The 25,370-nt window shown below is 44.4% G+C and overlaps 2 protein-coding genes across 2 annotated transcripts; one reads left to right on the top strand and one right to left on the bottom strand.

Moving 5' to 3' along the window:
• The first annotated feature begins 33 nt into the window (after window positions 1-33).
• copa (COPI coat complex subunit alpha) lies at window positions 34-13,591 on the top strand. Its single transcript, XM_076984749.1, has 29 exons — window positions 34-225; window positions 679-792; window positions 881-954; window positions 1,097-1,177; window positions 2,188-2,264; window positions 2,406-2,515; window positions 4,196-4,305; window positions 4,414-4,513; window positions 4,720-4,938; window positions 5,520-5,670; window positions 7,095-7,161; window positions 7,390-7,465; window positions 7,870-7,952; window positions 8,275-8,500; window positions 9,205-9,343; window positions 9,521-9,683; window positions 9,873-10,019; window positions 10,165-10,354; window positions 10,449-10,544; window positions 10,701-10,789; window positions 10,880-11,003; window positions 11,090-11,179; window positions 11,354-11,454; window positions 11,587-11,736; window positions 11,842-12,165; window positions 12,318-12,428; window positions 12,665-12,826; window positions 12,959-13,153; window positions 13,251-13,591. Exons 1-29 carry the CDS (start codon window positions 186-188, stop codon window positions 13,308-13,310), a joined length of 3,669 nt encoding a protein of 1,222 aa, XP_076840864.1. The 5' UTR covers window positions 34-185; the 3' UTR covers window positions 13,311-13,591.
• Window positions 13,592-13,831: 240 nt separating this feature from the next.
• apoda.1 (apolipoprotein Da, duplicate 1) lies at window positions 13,832-22,129 on the bottom strand. Its single transcript, XM_076984750.1, has 5 exons — window positions 22,040-22,129; window positions 21,707-21,834; window positions 21,511-21,632; window positions 21,236-21,321; window positions 13,832-14,483 (listed from the first exon to the last, which is right to left on the bottom strand). The coding sequence occupies exons 2-5, from the start codon at window positions 21,818-21,820 to the stop codon at window positions 14,257-14,259; spliced, it is 549 nt and encodes a 182-aa protein (XP_076840865.1). The 5' UTR covers window positions 21,821-21,834; window positions 22,040-22,129; the 3' UTR covers window positions 13,832-14,256.
• Between the last annotated feature and the right edge of the window lie 3,241 nt (window positions 22,130-25,370).

The following is a 25,370-nucleotide window of genomic DNA, read 5'->3' on the forward strand; positions in this document are numbered from 1 at the left end:
GTTTTGAAGCGTCAAACTTTATTGTAGCATTCAGGAAGTGAGCGGTGGGGATTTGGGTGTACGTGTCAGGTCAGGAAGTAGGAGCTGAGCTACGGTTCCTCGACTTGCGCCGCAACCTTCTCGCTCAAATAAGAATTATAATTTACTGGAATAAACACATAGCAGGTGTATTGACTTCAGTGAATATGCTAACTAAATTTGAGACGAAGTCTGCTCGAGTGAAAGGTGAGTCATCCTGTCCGGCGTTAGCTGGCTAAATGCTTAGCTGGCGCGTAGTTAACTGGTTTAGTTTAGTCGGGATTAAACTAATGCAGCTGTGTTAGAAGATGATCAATGTAAGTCTTTAACATTCATGAACACATTCACAGACTTACGATCATTTAGCACTGGTGTTAAACGTCCAGTCGCATGATGTGGGCCTGTGTGTGTGTGTTTATCTATTTATTTATTTATTACGGTTCTGTTGTTTTGGGCCGTTTGGTGTGTGTGTGTGTGTGTGTATTTATTTATTTATTTATTTATTTATTTATTTATTACAGTTCTGTTCTGGGCCGTTTGGTGTGTGTGTGTGTGTGTATTTATTTATTTTTTATTACAGTTCTGTTGTTCTGGGCCGTTTGGTGTGTGTAAGTGGACGGACATTATTAACTGACCAGTGTTGACGGTTCTGTGTTACAGGGTTGAGTTTTCATCCAAAGCGTCCATGGATCCTGGCCAGTCTACACAACGGGGTCATCCAGCTGTGGGACTACCGTATGTGCACCCTGATCGACAAATTTGACGAACACGATGGTATGAAAAACGCACCAAAGTCGTTTGATCAGTGGAGTGTGCGTGTTGTGTTTAGCGAGCTCATATACATGTCTTTATTTTTGGCCAGGTCCGGTTCGCGGAATTGATTTTCACAAACAGCAGCCTCTGTTTGTGTCAGGAGGTGATGACTACAAAATCAAGGTTTGAAATCTGCGTACTCATGACAAATATAAAGATGAGACGTGGCTGATTTGTGGTTATGTCGTTTTGAGAGGAGAGGTTATGGCGTGTAGTGTTGAAGACCAGACTGTTGTACTTGACTACACATCTTGTTCCTGGTCAGGTGTGGAACTACAAGCTCCGTCGGTGTCTCTTCACCCTACTTGGACACCTGGATTACATTCGCACTACGTTCTTCCACCATGTGAGTTGTGCGTTATGCTGTTGTGACAGTAGCGACGCTTGGGCATGCGTGATGGAGGCTAGTGCTGGGCGATCTGACTAAAATTCTATATCATGGTATTTTTCGAAATTATATCGGTTTCACGGTATTTGATGTTTTTTTTGTACTGCAGTAGAGTGGTTAAGAGTACCCTATTCCACTGTTAGAAAAATCTCCACCTAAGTATTACATGTAATACAGATTTGCATGGCCCCACATGATCAGTTTTCAAATGGTAGCACTAAAATGTAAAAATGTAAAACCTTTTATTTAAAACATTTTTCAAACAGCATCAAAACTGCAGGTTTATACAACTTACGTGAACTAGCTACACGTAATAGTATAAATTGCACACCAGTTTGTTAATAAAAAATTAGAGGTATTTAGACATAAAGTAGCAAGGGCTGTTTGTCTGGTTGTATTGTACTGAAAAGTCCTAAATATCTTACCTTTAATTAAATAACATAATATTTAAACAAATAAATAATAACAGTGGTAGAATACTGGGGAGACGATACCATCTCTTTTAATGTGAGTACCATCTCGAATACTGGGGAGATGATACCATCTCTTTTAATGTGAGTACCATCTCGAATACTGGGGAGATGGTGCCATTTCTTTTCCGACCTTTAAAACCCGATGTTCTTCCTGACAACAGACGCGGCTCCTTTCTTTGGCAAAAGTTCCTTTGGGGCATCATCATCTTTTACTTCAATTTTTTGGTAGAATTTGTGGTTCAGAAAATCCCTCGTTTTCAGCAAGCTAGATTTGCGCTCTGTTGCATGTGTGCTTACCGGCGCAGCAATAAAAAGCGTCCCCTGAGAAACAATTAACGACCGTGCTGCATTTCGGACACATGAAGGCTATTTAAACCAATGTGGCCGATTTATGAAAAATTCTTATGATAACAAAAATAAACACCGGTTTTCGGTGCGAACCGGTATATCGCCCAGCACTAATGAAGGCCGTGCCCTGTACTCTTTCACTTCCAGGAGTATCCATGGATCCTGAGTGCTTCAGATGACCAGACCATTCGCATCTGGAACTGGCAGTCCAGGACTTGTGTTTGGTGTGTATATGTCTCTGTGTGCATACACTTTGAATGTTTGTGTTATGACCTATTTATTTTGTGAATAGATTACTACAGTTCACTTTCCCGTTATCATTAATTTTGTGTGTGTGTGTGTGTATGTGTGTTTTTCTTTCTCAGTGTTCTGACGGGGCATAATCACTACGTCATGTGTGCTCAGTTCCACCCCTCTGAGGACCTGGTGGTGTCGGCCAGTCTGGACCAGACTGTGCGTGTGTGGGATATCTCTGGTGAGGAGGCCTGTGACAGGACTGAGGGGTGGGGGGGGGAGATGGCCGGGGAAGTGGGGTTAGAAGGAGAGGGAGAACATCTAATGGAGGATGTTCTCCTCCCCTCCCTCTCTGGTGTGTAAAGGCAACAACTCTGGGCTCTACACAGAATCACCTCTCACACTTGACTGCTTGATGCTGGTATCATGTACTGTAACAGTGCTGTATAGGCGTTCAGAGTTCTGCCTGTTCCCAGGACTGAGAGGTGGTTTTGTCTTTCTGCATGTTGTAATATCTCTATTGTACATCTGTTGTCTTTTCATTGCTGCACTTGCATCACATCACACTAATCCCCTAACTGGCTGTGTTCCTTACATGTAGACACTCTCTGCCAAATGCCCCCATATGAAAACTGTATTACAGGAGAACATCACCAACTTTCACCCTTCTTTAACATCTCTTTTTTTTGCCAAAAAGTGAAATTCTTTACATAGCAAACAGTATCTTAAAAAGATTGCTTGCGCATGGTGTGCTCTAATTGTTTTTAGAACAAAGCATTGCTCTTCTTATCTTGTATGCTAATCTGCATGCTTATACATGAAGATGGTATCAGGAGCTAGCCTGAAACAGAATTACTGCACACTTGAGAGTTGCAGTTGTCTGCTCATCAAGCAGAGAACCAGTGCACTCAAAAAGTAGTGCTAGTTTCTGCTACAAGATTAGATTAATATGCTGTTGCATCATGCATTCCTATAACTAATATAGGTGCTTAGTCTGTTGGTATTAATGTTGCAGTATTGTACTGTAATTGGATTGATTACCACAGATTCTATTACACAGCATTTAACAAATATACTGATTCAAATGCATGACTTCAAACATGGTGCACGTCCTAACCCCTGCTCTTCATACATGTACCCTGTGATAAATGCCCTAACCCCAGCTCTTCATACATGTACCCTGTGATAAATGCCCTAACCCCTGCTCTTTAGTGTCCCACCAGAGCACATTTTGCCCCATCACCACCCCATCACCCCACCAGGCAAATTCATCCCCTCCTACTTCAGCTTGTTCTCATGCCCCTTCAGAAACATCCCCGCCCGCACGTCGGGTTCCTAGTGCAGCTTCTACACTCTTGTTGGGCTCTTAATCATGCACCAGCCATTTGGGGTTCTAAGATCAGCCATCACACATCCTGTTCTCTCTCTCTCCCTGTTCTGGGTTGCAACATGGCAAGAAGCTGAGAGTAAAACTGCTCATGTTTGACTTACTTTTTGGGACTAATCCCCACAAACGTGGAGTCGTTTCACAATAACAGTGTTACTCGGACTCCTGAAGTTGTTAAAGGCCTCTGTCATTGATTACCTTCTATTGTCTCAAGCGTTTATGCCTTTTTATCATTTGAAACTACAGTGACAAACGGTCGTTGTGTTGGTCAGACTGGCTGAGATTGAGATGTCTAGATGTGTGTTGTGCTCCTTAGTTCCTGTGTGTGTTTAGCAGCCCAACAAACCCAACCACTGTGTGCTTGTGTTTACTGTATTCGCCTCCACGTGTTTGTGCGTGTATGAGAACACTTTGATATGAATGTACGTCCTTTATAATGTTTTTTCTCTCTCTGTCCCTCTGCCTTTGTGGGTATTCCTGTGTATGATGTAAATGGGTCTACCGTGTGCGTTGGACTGTAACTGTTCGTTCCAGGCCTGAGGAAGAAGAACCTCTCTCCAGGTGCCGTAGAAACCGAAGTGCGCGGCATCACTGGAGTTGACCTGTTTGGGGCCTCAGACGCTGTGGTCAAACATGTCCTGGAGGTGCCAAGATCTTTTATATTTAATTCAAGCTCACTTACGAACCAGTCTAATGCTACGGTAATGATCTGGCACTTATGGGATGACGGAAGCTTTGACCTCCACCCTCAGGGTCATGATCGGGGTGTTAATTGGGCAGCCTTCCACCCCAACATGCCACTCATCGTGTCGGGAGCTGACGACCGTCAGGTGAAGATCTGGAGGATGAACGGTGGGTGTTTCATACACTGAACATTTATTGATTTGAGTTCCCTGAATATCTATGTAGTAATAGGAATTCACTTCTCAACTTATGTGCAGTAAAAACAAAATGCCACTAATGTAGTGTAATGTAGTGTAATGTAGTGTAATGTGGTGTAATGTGGTGTAGTGTGGTGTAGTGTGGTGTAATGCCGTAACTCTCTGCTTGCTGTCTAGAGTCTAAGGCCTGGGAGTTGGACACCTGTAGAGGACACTACAACAATGTGTCCTGCGCCGTCTTCCACCCTCGCCAGGAGCTCATTCTGTCAAATTCAGAAGACAAAAGCATCAGAGTGTGGGACATGTCCAAGAGGACGGGTGTCCAGACCTTCCGCAGAGACCACGACCGCTTCTGGGTGCTTGGAGCTCACCCCAATCTCAACCTGTTTGCTGCTGGTGGGTCTGCACGCCCTTTTGGGTTTATTTTTAAAAGCCCATGTGTAGAACCAAGACTTGTGATCTTGTTGCAGGAACTGGTGGGTGTGGTGGAGATGTTGGTCAATAATGCAAATGCAGAGGTACTTCTGGGAGATGAATATTTTTAGTGGGGAGATGTTTGGTGAAAATCCCACACGTCTTAATGTGGCTGCTTGAAGTGAGGGAAATACCATGATGCATCTGTGTTTGTCATTTTAAGGAGAGAGCAGTAAAAGTCTATTTTAAGCCAAAATGGATTACAAAAAAAAGTCACACTGTTCCACATTCCACCCACCTAGTCACAGACGCATTTACTTCTGTCGGACATATAAATGCATATAATACCAATCACACACACACACACACACACACACACACACACACACACACACACACACACACACACACACACAAGGTCACATGTAGGGGGACTTGTTATAGGAGGATAAAAAAGCACGGTTGGTATCTGCCTTTAGCATCTGTTGATGTGTGTGTGTGTGTGTGTGTGTGTGTTTGTATATATATATAATATATATATAATGTGTGTGTGTGTGTGTCAGGTCATGACAGCGGGATGCTGGTGTTTAAGCTGGAGCGGGAGCGTCCTGCGTACGCAGTGTACGGGAACATGTTGTATTACGTGAAGGATCGTTTCCTGCGCCAGCTGGACTTCAACAGCAGCAAAGACACTGCAGTCATGCAGCTCCGCAGGTGCTCGTCACACTCCCTCACCCCCCCCCCCCCCCCCCTCACACTCCCTCACTCTTCCCCCCCTCACACTCCCTCACTCTTCCCCCCCTCACACTCCCTCACTCTTCCCCCCCTCACACTCCCTCACTCTTCCCCCCCTCACACTCCCTCACTCTCCCCCCCTCACACTCCCTCACTCTTCCCCCCCCCCCCCTCACACTCCCTCACTCCCCCCCCCCTCACACTCCCTCACTCTTCCCCCCCCTCACACTCCCTCACTCTTCCCCCCCCCCCCCCCCCCCCCCCCCCTCACACTCCCTCACTCTTCCCCCCCCCCCTCACACTCCCTCACTCTTCCCCCCCCTCACACTCCCTCACTCTTCCCCCCCCTCACACTCCCTCACTCTCCCCCCCCCCCCCCCTCACACTCCCTCACTCTCCCCCCCCCCCCCCCCCCCTCACACTCCCTCACTCTTCCCCCCCCTCACACTCCCTCACTCTTCCCCCCCCTCACACTCCCTCACTCTTCCCCCCCCCTCACACTCCCTCACTCTTCCCCCCCCTCACACTCCCTCACTCTTCCCCCCCCCTCACACTCCCTCACTCTTCCCCCCCCTCACACTCCCTCACTCTCCCCCCCCCCCCCCCCCTCACTCTTCCCCCCCTCACACTCCCTCACTCTTTCACTCTTCCCCCCCCTCACACTCCCTCACTCTTCCCCCCCCCCCCCCTCACACTCCCTCACTCTCCCCCCCCCCCCCCCCCCCCCTCACACTCCCTCACTCTTCCCCCCCCTCACACTCCCTCACTCCCCCCCCCCCTCACACTCCCTCACTCTCCCCCCCACCCCCCCTCACACTCCCTCACTCTCCCCCCCACCCCCCCTCACACTCCCTCACTCTTCCCCCCCTCACACTCCCTCACTCTTCCCCCCTCACACTCCCTCACTCTTCCCCCCCTCACACTCCCTCACACACTCCCTCACTCTTCACCCCCTCACACTCCCTCACTCTTCACCCCCTCACACTCCCTCACTCTTCACCCCCTCACACTCCCTCACTCTTCCCCCCCCCTCACACTCCCTCACTCCCCCCCCCCTCCCCCTCACACTCCCTCACTCTCCCCCCCCCCCCCCCCCTCACACTCCCTCACTCTCCGCCCCCCCCCCCCCCCCCCCCTCACACTCCCTCACTCCTCCCCCTCACACTTTCACACTCCCTCACTCTTCTCTCTCACACTCCCCCTCACTCCTCCCCCCTCACACTCCTCCTCCCCTCTCACCCACCCTCCCCCCTCCCCTTTCACCCTTCAATCAGCCATTTCTCCATTTTGCCCAGTTTCTCCCAACCCAATCTTCTCTATTGCCATTTAAAGTGCTTTGGTTTATTTAATGCTGTCTGTCTTATGTTTGTCCTAATGATCTGTTTCTCTCCACCTGACGCCAGTGGCTCCAAGTTTCCTGTGTTCAGCATGTCGTATAACCCTGCGGAGAACGCAGTCCTCTTGTGCACCGTAAGGCCTCAAGACCCACTGGCACAGCTGCACACACACACACACACACACACACTCACACTCACACTCACACTCTCACACTACACACACACCACACTCCTCATATATGTCCCCTCTCAAGCTCACAGTAACACACTCTACTTGGAAAGTCTCACTAGCCCATAACCTGAAGATTAGCCCCATGTCCGTGTCCCACGTCAACGTGTCTGTGTGATTGTGTCTTCCCAGAGAGCTACTAACCTGGAGAACAGCACGTATGACCTCTACTCCATCCCTCGTGAGAGTGACTCCCAGAATCCTGATGGTGAGCACACTGGATGTTCTCCTTTACATGTTTCCAGAGATGAGTTATGGTTAAAGACGCAGGCGCTAAGACTGAGAACATAGTGCACATGTACCAGCAGTGACTGACACTCCTCACGTGGTGCTCTGGTGTGGGAAGGGTGACACATGGCATGATGAGGACCAGAAGAACACCCAGATTTGTAGTAGTACTCATGTAGTAGTAGTAGTAGTAATACTCACACACTCTTGTAGATGTAGTACTCACACTCATGTAGTAGTACTAGTAGTACTCACACACTCGTGTAGTACTGTAAGGACATAGTGAATTTTTAGCAAATGCAATATCTTGCGTTTTCTACTGCTGCTTCAATGTTTAGTATACAAGGTGATGTAGGTGTTTATGGTGTGTGTGTGTGTGTGTAGCTCCGGAGGGGAAGCGCTCTTCGGGACTGACTGCAGTGTGGGTGGCCAGGAATCGCTTTGCCGTGTTGGACCGCATGCACTCGGTAAGCTGGCTGTACTCCCTACTGCTTATGTCACTTTACACTTCTTACAAGTCTTCATGATGCTTTGAGAATACAATATTTAGATATGTTCATTGCATTAATGCCCTATGAATTTGTTGAATTGAACTACATTAAAGCCTAAACTTCAATAGCAGTTAAAAGCAAGTTATGATGTATAGTTTTTAGATTATTTTTTATAATTTATATATATTTTTAAACATGTGTATCGGATAACTAGGAAGACCGTTTTAGGAACTTGGTAGTATACTACAGGGTTATATTGACTGCTATTTGATAATTATGTGTTTTATTATTTCTGCAGCTGCTGATTAAGAACCTGAAGAATGAGATTGTGAAGAAAGTGCAGGTTCCAAGCTGTGAGGAGATCTTCTATGCTGGGACGGGCTCTCTGCTGCTGCGAGATGCTGACGGGGTCACACTCTTTGATGTTCAGCAGAAGCGTTCTCTCGCTACTGTGAAAATCGCCAAGGTCAAATATGTTGTGTGGAGTGCAGACACGACTCACGTGGCCCTGCTGGCCAAACACGGTACTGCAGCAAGTTCCTCCACATTTTTAAAGCTGAACTCCAGTGTCAAATTTAGCCTGTAAACAGTAATGACATCAGGTAGATTAAAGACTACCTCTATTTAAAAATTACTATTTGATTGCCGTGTCTGCGGTGGACTTTCTTCTGAGGGGCTTTTCCTGCATTTTTACTTCATGCTATTCCGAGTTTTTTCTGTTCCATGCAAAGTACCACCCTATTAATCTATCCCATCATATTGGTTGCCATGGAAAGGTACATAGTATGTTCATTTATTTCTAGCCAAGATTACGTACATGGCATCCCTGGGATTTGTAGTTTGACTTGGCTTTGAAAAATTCTCTGATTTTGCCATGAGCTCAAACATGGCCATGGTTAATTTATGCTGCAATAAAATCTCTCTTGCTGTACCTGCTGATCTGGAGAATTGGGTTGAGAACTCTCCCACGCTGCTGTCATGATCAGCTATCAGGATCAGTGGTGACGGTTCTCCAGGACCTGATCCCGTCCCGTTATTAATTATGAATCTCACTCCTAACATTATGCTGAGCTGTACTGCTCCCACACCCCTGTTGAAAATTTGAATGTCTGCAGAATTTTTCTACTGGAGTTCAACTTGAATATACATTAAACAGTACTTAAATAAAAGTAATAACGAAGGATGAGTGATTGTTAACCAGAACCTGACACCCCCCCCCCCCCCCCAGCCATCATGATCTGTAACAGGAAGCTGGAGAGCCTATGCAACATCCATGAGAACATCCGTGTGAAGAGTGGAGCCTGGGACGAGAGTGGAGTGTTCATCTACACCACCTCCAACCACATCAAATACGCCCTCACCTCCGGGTACTGCACCATCTCCACCCACAGACCCTCACACTTCACGCTACATCTGTAGATGACTGCAGTATCTACTCAGACCTCCCAGGCCATAATAAGTCATGCGCCTGGTGTGTCATGGAACCTCTATTGTAGATTGTGACGATTATGCCAGTTCATCGCAACTCTTTCCTCCCTGTTCAGTGATCATGGTATAATCCGCACTCTGGACCTGCCCATCTATGTGACGCGTGTGCGGGGCAACAGCGTGTACTGCCTGGACCGTGAATGCAGACCTCGTGTGCTGAACATCGATCCCACCGAGTACCGCTTCAAACTCGCCCTCGTTAACCGCAAGTACGATGAGGTACGTGATGCCGGTCAACACTGGAGCTGCTTCCTGTTCACTCCGTCCACAGAACGAGTTCTCACAGGAACGTGTGGACAGTTTCTGCTGACTGTAATCTAGGCTGCCACTTCTTATGCTATTGTAGAAATGTTTTTAAAACGTGTCAGGCGTTCATGTCTTCAGTCTCTGGTGTGTGTCCATGCTCAGGTGCTGCACATGGTGCGAAACGCTAAGCTGGTGGGCCAGTCCATCATAGCGTATCTCCAGAAGAAGGGCTACCCAGAGGTGGCCCTGCACTTTGTGAAGGACGAGAAGACGCGCTTCAGCCTGGCCCTGGAGTGTGGCAACATCGAGGTGACCAACGGCCCCTCGTAGAAATCATTACGTCTACAGTCTTTCATAAACCACTCAAAACTTCACGTTCCAGCCCAGAACTGGAACTATCTTTCTGAGACCTCTGTGTGAAGGATGGATTTGTACTTGCCCCTCTGACCTGCAGGTGGCGCTGGAGGCTGCGAAGGCCCTTGATGAGCGCGGCTGCTGGGAGCGTCTGGGGGAGGCCGCACTGCTGCAGGGTCACCACCAGGTGGTGGAGATGTGCTACCAAAGAACCAAGAACTTCGACAAACTCACCTTCCTGTATCTCATCACGGGCAACCTGGCCAAGCTGAGGAAGATGATGAAGATTGGTAGGTAGATAGGGAGGAAGGCCACGTGAGGTTTGAGGACACTGACTATTCAGGAGTGTGTGTGTGTTTACATGGTTTGTGCTGTGTCCTGTAGCGGAGATTAGGAAGGACATGAGTGGCCACTATCAGGGGGCCCTGTACCTGGGGGACGTGAATGAGAGAGTACGCATCCTGAAGAACTGTGGACAGAGTAAGTGAGAAACTATTCATATAACCCCTAAAACACAAACCACCACCCACATACGCCCCACACGCGCGCCCCACACACACCACCTGAGGGCACTACGACGTCCTGGTCTCAGTGCATCAGTTCGTGTTGTAACTGTATAACCGTCTGTGTCCTCAGAGTCTCTGGCTTATCTGACGGCTGCGACTCACGGCCTGGACGAGGAGGCTGAGGCGCTGAAGGAAACCTTTGACCTTGAGAAAGAGATGGTGAGAATATTTCTACTTTTTCTTTTCTACTCCACGCTGGCACACATGTAGCAGCACTTGTGTAAGTGTGTGCGTTTGTCTTGTGTTTAGATCCCAGAGGTGGACCCCAACGCCCAGCTGCTGCAGCCGCCTCCACCCATCAACCCGCTGGACACCAACTGGCCCCTCCTCACCGTCTCCAAGGGCTTCTTTGAGGGCGCCATCGCTCCCAAGGGTCAGTGACTACACGGGTCAGAGGTCATGTGTGTGTCTGTGGATTCCTCAGAGAGACTACATGTGTGTGTGTGTGTGTTTGTGTAGGAAGGGCTGGTCAGATGGTGGCTGATCTGGACATGGATGCTCCTGGTGGAGAGGGTTGGGGAGAGGATGCTGAGCTCCACCTGGATGAGGGTCAGTTCTCCACCTGTGTGTCAGTTCTCCACCTCTATGTCAGTTCTCCACGTCTATCTTCAGTCTGTCTGTGGCTGTTCCTGCTTCTGGTTCCCTTTTGCACGCAGTGGATTGATGTTTTGATCTTCATCAAGTTTGATGTCATTAGTCTTGATTTTCTCGCCCCTTGAGTAGATGGCTTCATGGATGCCCCAGAGTCCCTGGGAGAAGATGGAGGAAAGGAGGAGGGTGGAGGTTGGGAGGTGGAGGAAGATCTGGATCTCCCTCCAGAACTGGTGACTCTTCTCACTCTACACTTAACATCCTAACACTTCTAACACCCCCCCCCCCCCCCCCCAACACCGAAACATTGTGTGCAGTTATTTGTTTGTATTTATATGCTAAAAAATAGTTTTTTGTACCAATAGGACGTGCCGGCTGGTGCAGGAGGAGGGTCTGAAGGTGAAGGGTTCTTTGTCCCGCCCACTAAGGGAATAAGCCCCACCCAGATGTGGTGTAACAACTCCCAGCTGCCTGTAGATCACATCCTGGCTGGCTCCTTTGAGACTGCCATGAGGGTAAAGACCTTCTCTTCACAATTGATCTTCCCTCATTCTCTTCTGTACACGATTTCTCACTCTGTTTATTCATATCTCACATGTTTCTCATCCCCCCCTTCACAGTTGCTACATGACCAAGTGGGCGTGGTACAGTTTGGACCCTATAAGCAGCTCTTCATGCAGACGCTGACCCGGGGCCGGACCTGTTACCTGGCGCTGCCCTCTCTGCCCTGTCTGCAGGGTTACCCTCACAGGAACTGGAAGGACTGTGGGCCGAAGGGCGGCCTGCCCGCCGCGGGTCTGAGACTGGCCGACCTCATCGCCCGTCTGCAGCAGTGCTACCAGCTCACCACGGCTGGGCGCTTTGAGGAGGCAGTGGACCGCTTCCGGGTCATCCTGCTCTCTGTGCCTCTGCTAGTGGTCGACAACAAACAGGAGATTGCAGAGGTATTTGTGGTCTAGTGTTGCACCACATGAGAAGTCTGTAGCTAAACATAAAAGCCAAACTAATACCACAGAACCAATCAAAGAACATGCCAAGGGAGTGTGATCTTACCCTCTATACCTATATGACCTGTGTGTGTGTGTGTGTTTCTCAGGCTCAACAGTTGATCACCATCTGTAGAGAGTACATAGTGGGTCTAACCATGGAAACAGAAAGGAAGAAACTTCCCAAAGACACACTTGAGCAGCAGAAGAGACTGTGTGAGGTGTGTGTCATTTTGGGCTGTGCCTACAGTCTTGCTGTGTGGGTGGTTGGAGATCAAATGATTTTTTTGTGTGTAATTGCCTGTAAGTGGTGAAGAAATGAATGTAGTGACCTATGTGTCTTGATTACTTATACAAAACATACTTTTTCTCTCTCCACACCATGCTTTACCCACAGTATCCTTGAGTGTAATGTGACATAAGTGTGTGTGTGTGTGTGTGTGTGTGTGTGTTGTAGATGGCAGCGTACTTTACCCACTGTAACCTGCAGCCGGTCCACATGGTGCTGGTTTTGCGTACTGCGCTCAATCTCTTCTTCAAACTGCGCAACTTCAAAACAGCTGCTGGCTTTGCTCGGCGCCTCCTTGAGCTCGGCCCCAAACCAGACGTGGCCCAGCAGGTGGGTGGAGGTGTGGTGGAGGTGTGGTGGTGCAGTGTGTGAGAATGCCTTGGGTATTTCAGGCATTAGCTACTTGTTGGAAGTCTTGTTCTTACTATGGATAATTTGACACCCTGTTCTTCTTGATCACAGACACGAAAGATTCTTGCTGCATGTGAGAAAACCCTCACAGATGCCCACCAGCTGAACTACGACCCCCATAATCCCTTTGACCTGTGTGCCGCTTCTTACACCCCGTTGTACCGCGGTCGGCCAGTGGAGAAGTGTCCTCTGTCTGGGGCCTGTTACTGTCCCACGTACAAGGGCCAGGTGTGCAGGGTCACACAGGTGAGTGCCACCAGGACAGTCTTGTCCCTTTACACCTATAAATGATCATTTGTTGCTTAACTATGGATGCTGATATGAAATCTGTTCCGTCTCCTAGGTAACGGAGATTGGTAAGGATGTGATTGGTCTGCGTGTTAGCCCCCTGCAATTCCGCTGAAACAGTAATCAGATAAAACATACACACCTGTGCATGCCCACAGATACTCTCACCTTCAGACAAAACTCTGCTTTGTTCTTGCTGTTGTGTATTTTAGTGACTGTTGTCCTGTGGCATGTAGGCTGGTATAGGCTTCCAGCTCCACAATCCTCCACGAGCTGATCTCATAATAAGCTCTTAGTTATAGTACTCCAATACTCTTAGAGCGTCTTACTCATATCTAACACATTCTCTGCAACTGTTTAACTCCTGAAATGCTAAAATAAAAATCTTAAATGATGTATGCTGGTTCAGTTTTTTATTTAAAACCTATTTTGTTTGGTTATTCTCTACCTAGTTGGTTGGTGTGGAAAGCAGGAATTAGGAACTTTGTGCTGGTGTGTGTAGGTAACACTAACTTTAGATGGAGAGTCTCTAGTTGCAGTTTTTACTAAGGCCACACAGGGGCGCTATATACTGTACAATTAAAGAAGCATAAAAAGTTAGTTTCATGAGTTTACCCAGAATAATATGAAGTCGGATCATTGTAGTAAATTTTAATACAGATTATCAATTTTTTCTGTTTAGTACACATTCATTATGCTGATCAAAACTACCACGTAGTTATATAATTAACACATAACAAAGGCAAACCTATTTGAGTGTTCCTTACATGTTTTGTCTCACCAGTCTTTCGCAATAGTTGTTAGCAAACATTTTGCACAAATGTTTTACCCATAGCAGATGCGTTTCTATGGAGAACCTTAGAAATTTTGAAATATTAATTTCTGCATGTAGTAATTCATGTAGTAAAAGTATTCCCAGGATTATAGGTGGAACATGAAAATGGTTTGTCTGTAATAGTACATTAAATGAGCACTGAGTGAACACCAATACTCCAACTGTCCTTATAGCGTTGTTGGTTTTTCAACATTTTGGAGGCCTTTGGGTTAATGAAGTTCAGGTCTTAGTCACAACCCTGCTGGCTAGTGAGGACCATCCGGCTGACGTCCACGCTGTTACTAGTAAAGATGTCTTTGGCGTGGGAGATGTTGGGAGCAGGCAGAGAGCGTGAGCGGCTCAGGATCCAAGCAAAGTCAACATGAAAGAGCTTCAGGACATCAGTACACGAGTACATCACAGCAGAATTCACATAGTCTGTGGACAGGATCCAGTATGGTGCGTATGGGAGAACTGCAAATAACACAAATATATATGCAAAGTGTTCAACTATACATTCAGATTAGGTGAACTGTCCATAGAAAACCACACATATATGTGATTGGACTGACCGCTATCAAGTTCTTCAAACTGCAGGATGTGATTTCATTAGACATTCGACATTCAAAATTTCACTTATTTTGCAGCAAATTTAGCAGTATGTAGTGACAAAATAATAATGGTAGGAGACTTTAACATACACTTTGATAATGCGGAGGATCCACTGACAAGGGCTTTTACTTCTATATTGAACTCTGTCGGCATTATACAAAACGTAGTAGGACCTACACATTATCGAAATCATACCCTAGATCTAATATTAACGCTGAGGTATCAACGTAGATAATATAAATATACTCCCGCAAACTGTAGCAATCTCTGATCACTATTTAGTCCAATTCGAGCTTCACCTTAACATAAATACCCGCCCATCTCATCGGCAGTGTATAAAGCGCTCGATAAATTCATCAACAGCAACACAATTTATTGAAACCCTCCCTGATTTAACTGCTTTAGCCCACTTGCCATCCGATCCAGGAGAGTTAGACAGTCTAACCGACTGCTTACAGCAGGGGGTCGGTAACCTATGGCACGCGGGCCACCGTTGGCACGCGAGGCATAATCAGTGGCACGCACACGCTGGACCAGCATTAGCAAAAAAATAAAAAAATCTCAAGTAGGGGTGGGTGATACTCGGAATTTTGGTATCGATACGATACTGGTCAGTATCGCCGATACCGATACTTCCAAACCGTTGGGGGGGGGGGGGGGGGGGGGGGGGGGGGGGGATACTTTTTACTTGAAATGTGACTCATGATCATTGAATAGTTTGGAATTTTGGCTTAGTTAGTTGATTATGATTAAACACAGGATGAAGATTTTAGGCAAATAAAAATGCTTTTTATTAACTAGAACAATATAAAATATTTAAGAATATAAAGAATAACACACAAGGTCTCTCGTGCAAAATAACAAAAAAAGCAACAATTTACCAAAAATATAAATATAACAATATAAACACAAAAAATGTCTTTCATTGCACACAGATATTTGTAAATAAATTCAGTAGTGTAAATAAAGTGTAAACTATAATTGGCTCTCTTTCGTAACCTTTGGCTCTTTGCTCACAAAGCCCTCCTAGGAAGTATCCCTCAAGGTGCCCTTTTGGCTCTGTTCCCATGTTGACAACAGATTTAAAGGTTTTTATTCAGGAACAGTAGCATGTTTACATTCTTCCCTTTTATTACACTTCTTCTCTGAGTTATTAACTGTCCCGCCTTAGAGAAAAGAAATGGCAGAGACTGTAGACCAGGGGTCGGCAACCTTTGAGACATGGAGTGCCAACTTTAACATGAGTCAATGAGTGTGCCACTATGGCGGCGAGTTTAAATTGTTGACCGAGGAGGGGGGGGGGGGGGGGTGTGTAAATGGACACCAAATCGATCGCCAAGTATAAACGCCTACGCCGTTCGCCGCGAGGTGTGCGTGTGGAGTCGCGGGCTACGGTCACTCGCGAAAGTATAATCCATTAATATAATAATTTATATTAAATTATATATATTTTTGCTGATGCTGGTCCAGCGTGTCGCGTGCCAGTGATTATGCCTCGTGCCAATGGTGGCACGCGTGCCATAGGTTGCCGACCCCTGCTGTAGACGGTCAACCAGTTTCAGCTGTGGAAAATTCAATTAAAACAGGCGAATACACCACAATTAAGCCAACTACAGGAAAGTCTGATGTATGGAAGTCATATTCCATTGTAATTAATGGAGAGGGAAATCGGCTTGTTGTGATTGATATCAGAAAGTGTTGGTGTACGTCACCTGATGGCATGTGTTTGGACTGTGGTAAGAAATGGGACAGCGGCGATCCATCGCTATATTGCTGTTTTAATAAATACATAAGAAAATTTCAAGTACTAAATCTAATTAATTCAATTCATATTAGGATTGCGGGCGGGGGCAACAGAAATGTGTATGTGGTGGGCGGGTGCGGGATTAAAACAAGCGATTTTTTGGCCGGTGCGGGCGGGAGATGGACTAAAACAAGCAGGTGCGGGCGGGAGCGGGATTAAAACAAGCGATTTTTTGGCGGGAGCGGGATTAAAAAAGCAGTCCCGCGCAGACCTCTAAACTGCAGAAAAAGAATCGATATTTTCGCTGTGGTATCGATCCGATACTGATCCTCACCTTTGTATCGATACTATCGATATAAATATCGATTCGCCCACCCCTAATCTCAAGAGAGCTCGATCCTCCAATTGAAATTGCTCCTCAACGCTCTGCACTCAGCTCCCGCCACAGACCCATGTTTAAATTTGTTTAAATAGCCTAACGACCGCACGGCGCTGCGTGTGACATAAGCCGCGTCAAGGCTGGATTATTTATTATGGATTATACTTTCGTATACTTTGACCGTAGCGCGCGACTCCGCACACATCGCGCGAACCTGCGCGAGCGGCGGAGGCGTTTATACTTATCGATCGCGATATAATACTTAATTTGTGTCAATTTACACCTCCCCTCCGCTAACAATTTACACTCGCCACACAACCACCTCCCCCCCCAACAATTTAAACTCACTTCCTCACCCCCCCCCCCCCCCCCCCCCCCCCCGCTCCAATTTTATTTGTTGATAGTGGCACACTCATTGACTAGACATGTTAAAGTTGGCACTCCATGTCTCAAAGGTTGCCGACCCCTGGCTTAGAGAATACCTGCAGATCAGCTCTAGATATAGTAGCTCCACTCAAATATAAAAAGGCTAGATTCAAAAAGCTCGCCCCGTGGTACACTGACCAAACTAGAAACTTAAAACAAATAGCACGTAAATTAGAGCGTAAATGGCGATCTACTAAGTTGGAAGTATTCCACTGTGCCTGGAAGGATAGGATTATTGAGTACAAACGGGCACTCACTAAAGCACGCTCAGCATACTTAGCCTCACTGATAGAGAAAAATAAAAACAACCCTATATTTCTTTTTAATACTATTTCTAAACTTACACAAAATCAAGCAGGTGCAGAACCTCAGATTCCAGTAAACCTCACTAGTAATGTATTTATAGATTTCTTTGATAATAAAATAGAGAATATTAGACAAAATATAAAACCTTTTATTAGCAATACAATGGGTATGTCATCTGGTTTGGTTGATATTGATTTAAGTTAAGGAGAAAAACTTGATGCTTTTCATCCACTCCCACGATCAGAATTAGAGAAAATAATTTCTTCCTTAAATTGTACTACCTGCACTCTAGACTCGGTTCCCTCAAAGTTATTAAAAGAGGTATTACCAGCTGTAACTGAACCTCTTCTAACTATAGTTAACTCATCCATTACAATAGGTCACATGCCCAAATCATGTAAATTAGCAGTTATTAAACCTCTGATCAAGAAACCAAATCTTGATCCGACTGTCCTATCTAATTATAGACCCATTTCGAACACATCATTTATATCTAAGATCATAGAAAAAGCTGTTGCCCAGCAATTATGCCTATATCTGCATAGGAATCACACATTTGAAAAGTTCCAATCTGGCTTTAGGCCCCATCACAGTACTGAAACAGCATTAGTCAAAGTAACAAATGATCTCCTCCTTGCTTCAGATCAAGGCTATGTATCACTGTTAGAACGCTGGGTTGGAGTCTCAGGCACAGCCCTTTCATGGTTTAACTCTTACTTGACAAATCGCCATCAGTTTGTAGAGCTCAATAATATTCCATCCAAACGTACAATAGTTAAATATGGGGTCCCGCAAGGCTCCATCTTAGGACCACTATTATTTACATTATATATGCTACCATTGGGCACAGTTATAAACAAACATGGTGTCAATTTTCACTGCTATGCAGATGACACTCAACTTTACATATCAGCCAAACCTGATGACAAACTCAGTTTAGGAAAAATTGAGGCCTGTGTAAAAGATATTAAATGCTGGATGTCTTTAAACTTCCTCCAACTAAATGAGGACAAAACAGAAGTTCTCCTCCTGGGCCCTAAGGCCTCAAGACAGAAAATTCCAGATCAAATGCTTAATCTTGCAGACTATCCCATTACACCTGGCACAGTAGCCAAAAACCTAGGCGTCATACTCAACTCCGACCTATCATTTGATACATACATAGATAATACTACTAGGATAGCTTTTCTACATCTCCGCAACATTGCCAAATTAAGAAATGCATTATCACAGCATGATGCAGAAAAATTGGTGCACGCCTTTGTTAGCTCCAGATTAGACTACTGTAACTCATTACTGTCAGGATGCTCAAATAGGAATCTAAATAAACTTCAAATAGTTCAAAATGCTGCAGCCAGAGTTCTGACCAGAACTAGAAAATTTCAGCATATTAGACCAGTCCTATCAGCCCTGCATTGGCTCCCAGTTAAATTCCGTATTGATTTTAAAATTCTATTATTAACTTATAAAGCACTGCACGGGCTTGTTCCTGAATACCTCCAGGAACTTATTTCCTACTATGAACCCCCACGTCCACTAAGATCACAGGGTGCTGGTATTTTATTAGTTCCACAAATTAATAAGGTAACAGCAGGGGGAAGAGCCTTTTCTTATAAGGCCCCCCAGCTTTGGAACAACCTTCCAAAATGCGTACGGGACTCTGACACAGTCACAATCTTTAAATCTAGGTTGAAAACCCACCTATTTGGTTTAGCGTTTGATAATTAACATCCCCCCTTAGATAAAGGTACAGATCCAGGGGTTCTTAGACGAAGGGTTATGGTAAACTGGGGCGCTGGTGCTGCCATCCTGTCATTGCTCGTGGTCACTCAAGTTTGTTGACAGTGCAGTGGATGGATGCCATTGTCTCAGAATGCCCCCAAGCTTATGTTACCTTCTGGTTCTGCCTTTTTAGCTAGGCTGTAATAGTTTAACTTAATGCCAGAGTTGCTGCCACACTCCAGAAATGTGTTTAATTTCATCTGTCCTGTATATGTCCTCATACAGAGCTAATTTTCCCTGTTTTATTTTCTCCACATGGCTGCCCGCCTGCTCGAGGAAAAATGAGATGAGGAGAGGCCAGCGATCCATCCAGTGCCAGCCACCTACACTGTAAAAAACAGAACTTAAAATTGCTCACCTTACTATGATTTTTAGTTTAGCTGAGCCAAAAATAATTAATTGCACCATAAACTATAACAAAGTAATTAGATCGGCTTACTTTATTGAGTTTCTTGTTAAAAGTTGATCTGACCTTACAACCTGCATTGTCAAAACATGCAAATTGTAGTTGAACCCTAGTTAAGGCCAGGCCAACTCCTCTGCGCATGCTCAATTTGACTCCTTAGTTGAGAACGGGGCGGGGTTTGCGATTTCTTCCAGAATTTGACTCCGGACAACTTGAAATGGATTTCACCTGCAGCAAGCAGCGACCTACGCTACTCTGAACTGAATATTAACTTCCAAATGTGTTTTGTCCTTTGTCTTATATGACCCAACCTCAGTTAGCTATTCTTAGTATTGAATTTAGAGATTTATGTACATGTGAAATACATACCAGTCAAGTTTTGTATTTAATAATACGAGACATTTCCCGTATCTGACGTAATCGCGTATCGCGTAATTTGCATAATCGGTAATTTGCATATAGCTGCAATCGAGGCTGTAGGAGAGACGAAAACATCTTTGGAGTGGCAAAAAGTGAAGAAAAAACACCCCAAATATGTTTTGAAGTACAAATGTGACTAAACCCGCGAGTTTTCAATTGTTATTTTTTTTAAAAGCATTCATGTGCCGCGCCAAACAGAATTATGTCACTAGCCTCGCGAGAACTGCCACCTGCAGTAGTCTGGGTAGCAGTTCTCGCGAGGCTAGTGACAGAATTCTGTTTGGAGCGGCACATGAATGCTTAAAAAAAAAAAAACAATTGAAAACTGAAAATACGGGAAAATACTGGAAAATAAAAATACGGGATGACGCCAGGACAGAGCGGTAAAATACGGGACTTTCCCGGCCGAAACGGGACACTTGACAGGTATGGAAATATACATTATCTGAACAAGATATTTTAGTGTCGGGGTGACGTCATTACCCATGAGCCCTTGCGGCTCCGGCCCTGTTATGCGTATTATGTGGTGTTTATGTCTGTATAGTATTATATATTATTGATTATTAATTGTGTGTTATTCGTTAAGTCCCCGGTCCATTTTTTAATGTACATGTGCATTATCCGAGTTTCCCCTCCATGTATGTGTAACGTTGTCGTCTTCATGACCTCCCCCTATAATTTCATGTGTAAAGCCAAGTTAGTTAAGGCCTCGAGTTTGATCTAATTGTGCCTGTGAGTGCCAATTTTATTGCGAGGTCAGAATAAAATCTCTGTTCTTGATAAGAATGGATGTGTCTGTGGCCTTTTTCTCCCATACCACGCCACAATATTATAAGTTGGCACAACTTTAAAAAACTTGGAACTCCTGGTATGTAACTTACATTTTGAGGTTCATATACATGGGCAAGATAAATTATCTGAACAAGATATAGTAAGTTAGCATAACTTGAATCATTTGGAATTATTTGTAGGCAATACTTAAAATCTGAAGTTTATATACCTGTGAAAAATAAATAATTGGAACAAGAAATAATAAGTTGGCTCAACTGAGTGAATTTCTTAAAAACTGTTGTAAAAAGCGCTATATAAATAAAATTTGATTGATTGATTGATTGATTGACATGCTAGTAAGTGTGAAGGGTGTTTCTCACCATGTGGAAAGCTGATGCCCAGTTTAGCTGGATTCTTGGGATCAACCACAGTAGCTCGTCCTGCAATCTTCCTTATGCCCCCCTTTCTGCATCAGTGAAGAATAACAACGATAACTAATACATTTTATGCAAATGCAATTACAGGCTAACAATCTTAGACTCTATATTAAAAAAATACTCTATAACATTAATATTTCAAATGTTGTCCAACACTGTAATTCAGAAGCATTCTTTAACATTTTAAGATTTTTGCTTGGGAGAATGACAGTACTCACAGAATTTCAGAGCTCACCACCTGAATGGATCCATCAACATTTAAGGTAAAGTTGGTCTCAATACATCTTCCCTTCTCAAACTGAGCAGGTAATCTGGCAATCTCAAACCACCTCCCCATGAACTGCACAAATGCATATACACAAAAATAAGACCCTTTTTGAAAGTTATGACACTAAATGAAAAGTAAAGTGGTACCTGTTTCAGGTTGAATTCAGGCTGAGTGACAGGTTCAGGACATGATCCCCAGTGAAGCACCTGGGCCTTCATTAGTGGCAGAAGGAGGGGCAGAATAAACACAAAACAGGCCATAGTTGTCTTCAGACCTGAAATATTCAAGGAATAAAGGCAACTATAAGTCATACTTATCAAATTCACATTCAATAATAATTATTTGATATATTCACCATTATAGACATAACTGCTAATTCACAAACTGCAATTTTTCCCCACACTTTATGAAGAGTTATGTTCCTAATGTATTATAGAGAAATAACATGAAATTCAAGTAAATGGATATTGCGCACTTACCTCTTGGTTATGATGCAGGGCTGAAGACTGCAGACTGTTTGAGTCAGTCCCATTCCAGTCACATTACACCACACATGCGGCATGAATTAGTTTATTCTTTTCAGTTTCAGTTTATTCCTGACCTGATGTAAATAATTTGACAAATTAAAGTCATGAGAGTACATTCCAGAACAATTAGCATGGAGTGACTTCACTCTACATCTTCTATCAGTTTTTGCAGTATAATTTAAATACTACAGAAAGATTTCAGCCAAAAATGAAAAGCAATGTATAGTACTACTCAAAAAATCATATTACTGTAGCCATGTTTGTAACAAATGGATGCACTTCCCTGAACCTACAACACTGCACATTTTAGATGTTTCCATTATCCAGCCATTATATAACTGATGCTTTTCATTTAGCACAAGCTATGAATCCAATAATACAAGATCGATAGAGGCTGGGATCTACCATACCTGGCAAGAGTCAAAAGTGAAGCAGTCTTAAAGGAATGCTTGTGGGAATGGCCTTCTCCTGTTTTTAACATATATCCAGGTGTTCAAGTGAGCACCTTCAGTGCATTCTGCATTAAACATTATGAGGAATTTCATGTAACATTCTGTGGATTCAGAGGGATGCAGACCCCTTCTTGCACACATTAATGTGTGTCAAAGATGAAATCACAAAAGTTTTTAGTTTATATGTTATAGTCTACATAAAACTAGAACTGTGTCTGAGTTTTGGTTTAAAACTTTATAGAAGAAGGCCCTATGAGCTGTAATCTTACTAATTCTATGAACTCAGAGAAAACCTGCACATTGAGAGAGCAGTGAAGGGTTCACTCACATACTGTATGGCCAGACCATTTAGCACTTTATATGTTCAAAAGAGAATTCTAAATCAATCACAAATTTAACTGAGATCCAGTGAGACGAAAGAACAGGACAAATATGATTGAATGTTCTAGCCCTTGTTAGGTCCTGGTTGCTCCGAGAATGGTCCAAAAAAGAGAAAATATCCAGTGAGCGGCAGTTCTGTGGGCACAAATGCCTTGTTGATGCTAGAGGTCAGAGGAGAATGGCCAGACTGGTTCAAGCTGATATAACGGCAACAGTAACTCAAATAACCAGTCATTACAACAGATGTATGCAGAAGAGCATCTCTGAACACACAACACATCGAACCTTGAGGTGGATGGGCTACAGCAACAGAAGACCACACCAGGTGACACTCCTGTCAGCTAAGAACAGGAAACTGAGGCTACACAACAATGAGTTCATTGTACTCTAATGGCCTCCACAGTCACCAGATCTCAATCCAATAGAGCACCTTTGGGATGTGGTGGAACGGGAGATTCACATCATGGATGTGCAGATGACCAATGTGCAGCAACTGTGTGATGTTATCATGTCAATATGGACCAGACTCTCTGAGGAATGTTTCCAGTACCTTCTTGAATCTATTATATGAAGGATTAAGGCAGTTCTGAAGGCAAAAGGGGGTCCAACTCGGTACAAGCAAGGTGTACCTAATAAAGTGGCTGGTGAGTGTATGTATGGAAGCTATTGTGTGTCCTCAACAAGAAAAGCCAAACGATTGGGAAGATATTTAGACTTTGGGCTTGCATGCAGAAATGAAGGCAACTGTCAGCTGAATCATAATGTCACTATTAAATTAATTTAATTTTCACAGTGTAGGTTGTCATAATTCAGAACATTCTGTGTAACATAGATAGCTGTTACAAATGTTACAAATACTCTGAAAACTCTCGTTATATTTATTTCTATCATTTATGTGATCTGAGCGTCACATCAACAGCACAAGCAATCTGTTGTCCAGTCATCAGCGAGATGGTTGTGGTTGGAGTCCACAGTACATTTTCTCGTGACCCTTGTTTCTTGCTTTATTGGATCAATACAAAACCATGGTACCAGTTCAAAAACTCAACACTCACATGTAGCTAGTGGAGGAACGTGGAATAGCCACGTGTCTGAATAATGAAGGGATCCTGATAGCAACAGGGACTGATGAAAAATAAAGTTGTAAATAGTAGTAAATTAAATTAAAAAATAATTAAATATTTTGCAATATACTTTTCTTCTTTTCGACTCTGTAGCATGCTATGTGGTACATCAAATATACACTATATTGCCAAAAGTATTCGCTCACCCATCCAAATGATCAGAATCAGGTGGTTCAATCAGGTGTATGGCCACAGGTGTATAAAATTAAGCACCTCGGCATGCAGACTGACGGAATTGGGTCAGCAGATCCTGAAGGGCATAGTGGACTCGAAAACAGTGAAGGTTTGTTCTCTGGAGTGTTGAATCATGCTTCTCCATCTGGAAATCTGATGGACAAGTCTGGGTTTGGCGATTAACAGGAGAATGGTACTTGTCTGACTGCATTATCCCAAATGTAAAGTTTGGTGGAGGGGGGGGTTATGGTGTGGGGTTGTTTTTTAGAAGTTGGGCTTGGCCCCTTAGTTCCAGTGAAAGGAACCATGAATGCTTCAGCATACTAAGACAATTTGGACAATGTGCAAAAAGCAAGAACCTCAAAAGCTCTGACATGTCTGTTCCCTTTGTGCTAGAGGTTGATGCGTCTGAGACAGGAGTCATGTGGCTCTATCTCAACACAAGCTGTTTCCCTGCACATTTACTCACGGAAGCTCTCACGTGCCGCAAGACAATCTAATGTCAGACAATCAAATTGGCATTAGATGAATGGCACCACTGGTTGGCAGACCACCAGTGGTTGGTTTAAACCAGTGGTTCCCAAACTTTTTCTGCCGTGCCCCCCTTTAGTAGATAAGAATATTTTTGCGCCCCCCCTACACACACACCCCCATATTGACACATGTGCACATGTCTTAAGCCTGGTTTATACTTGACGTGGCGAAAATGACGTAATCGCGGTGGCTCCGCACGTGCGCGAGGGCCTCACGTGCTGTCGATTCGCGAGGTCGTGCAGCTCTCGAATTTTGTAACTTCGCGCGGGCCGCGCCTCAGTGCAATGAACAGTCATGTTTGCAGGGTTCATACACCTTTATAAGGTGGAATTAAAGCACTTGTACGTCACTTTAAAGGTCCATTTCAATATTTCCCAGAACATTAAACTTAATTAAGTTAAATATTTATACATATACTCTAAATGATTCGAAATTATTCGCTTTTTAATCACATTATTTAATGGTTGTTTATTTTCAAAACGCCCAATCTTAACGTCTACGTTCTCTCATGTTTCGTCCTGGAATTACAAGAGGCTCGTATTTGTTAACGTAATACAAGAGAACTGTTCAGTCAGACAGATATTTGTTGTGAAACGAAGTAGTTACAATTTCAAGCAT

The sequence above is a fragment of the Brachyhypopomus gauderio genome, unplaced genomic scaffold, assembly GCF_052324685.1.
Source record: "Brachyhypopomus gauderio isolate BG-103 unplaced genomic scaffold, BGAUD_0.2 sc34, whole genome shotgun sequence".
In the NCBI taxonomy this organism is placed as follows: Eukaryota; Metazoa; Chordata; class Actinopteri; order Gymnotiformes; family Hypopomidae; genus Brachyhypopomus; species Brachyhypopomus gauderio.

What these genes read in the sequence shown, in the direction of transcription:
- copa (XM_076984749.1), top strand. Translation starts at nt 186, where the DNA reads ATGCTAACTAAATTTGAGACGAAGTCTGCTCGAGTGAAAG. An exon ending in TCTCAACCTGTTTGCTGCTG is followed by an intron (nt 4,939 to 5,519) that starts GTGGGTCTGCAC and finishes TGTGTGTGTCAG; the next exon opens with GTCATGACAGCGGGATGCTG. An exon ending in TGAGCTCCACCTGGATGAGG is followed by an intron (nt 11,180 to 11,353) that starts GTCAGTTCTCCA and finishes CCCCTTGAGTAG; the next exon opens with ATGGCTTCATGGATGCCCCA.
- apoda.1 (XM_076984750.1), bottom strand. Translation starts at nt 21,820, where the DNA reads ATGGCCTGTTTTGTGTTTATTCTGCCCCTCCTTCTGCCACTAATGAAG. An exon ending in CTGAATTCAACCTGAAACAG is followed by an intron (nt 21,633 to 21,706) that starts GTACCACTTTAC and finishes GCATTTGTGCAG; the next exon opens with TTCATGGGGAGGTGGTTTGA. An exon ending in GGGCATCAGCTTTCCACATG is followed by an intron (nt 14,484 to 21,235) that starts GTGAGAAACACC and finishes TGTTATTTGCAG; the next exon opens with TTCTCCCATACGCACCATAC.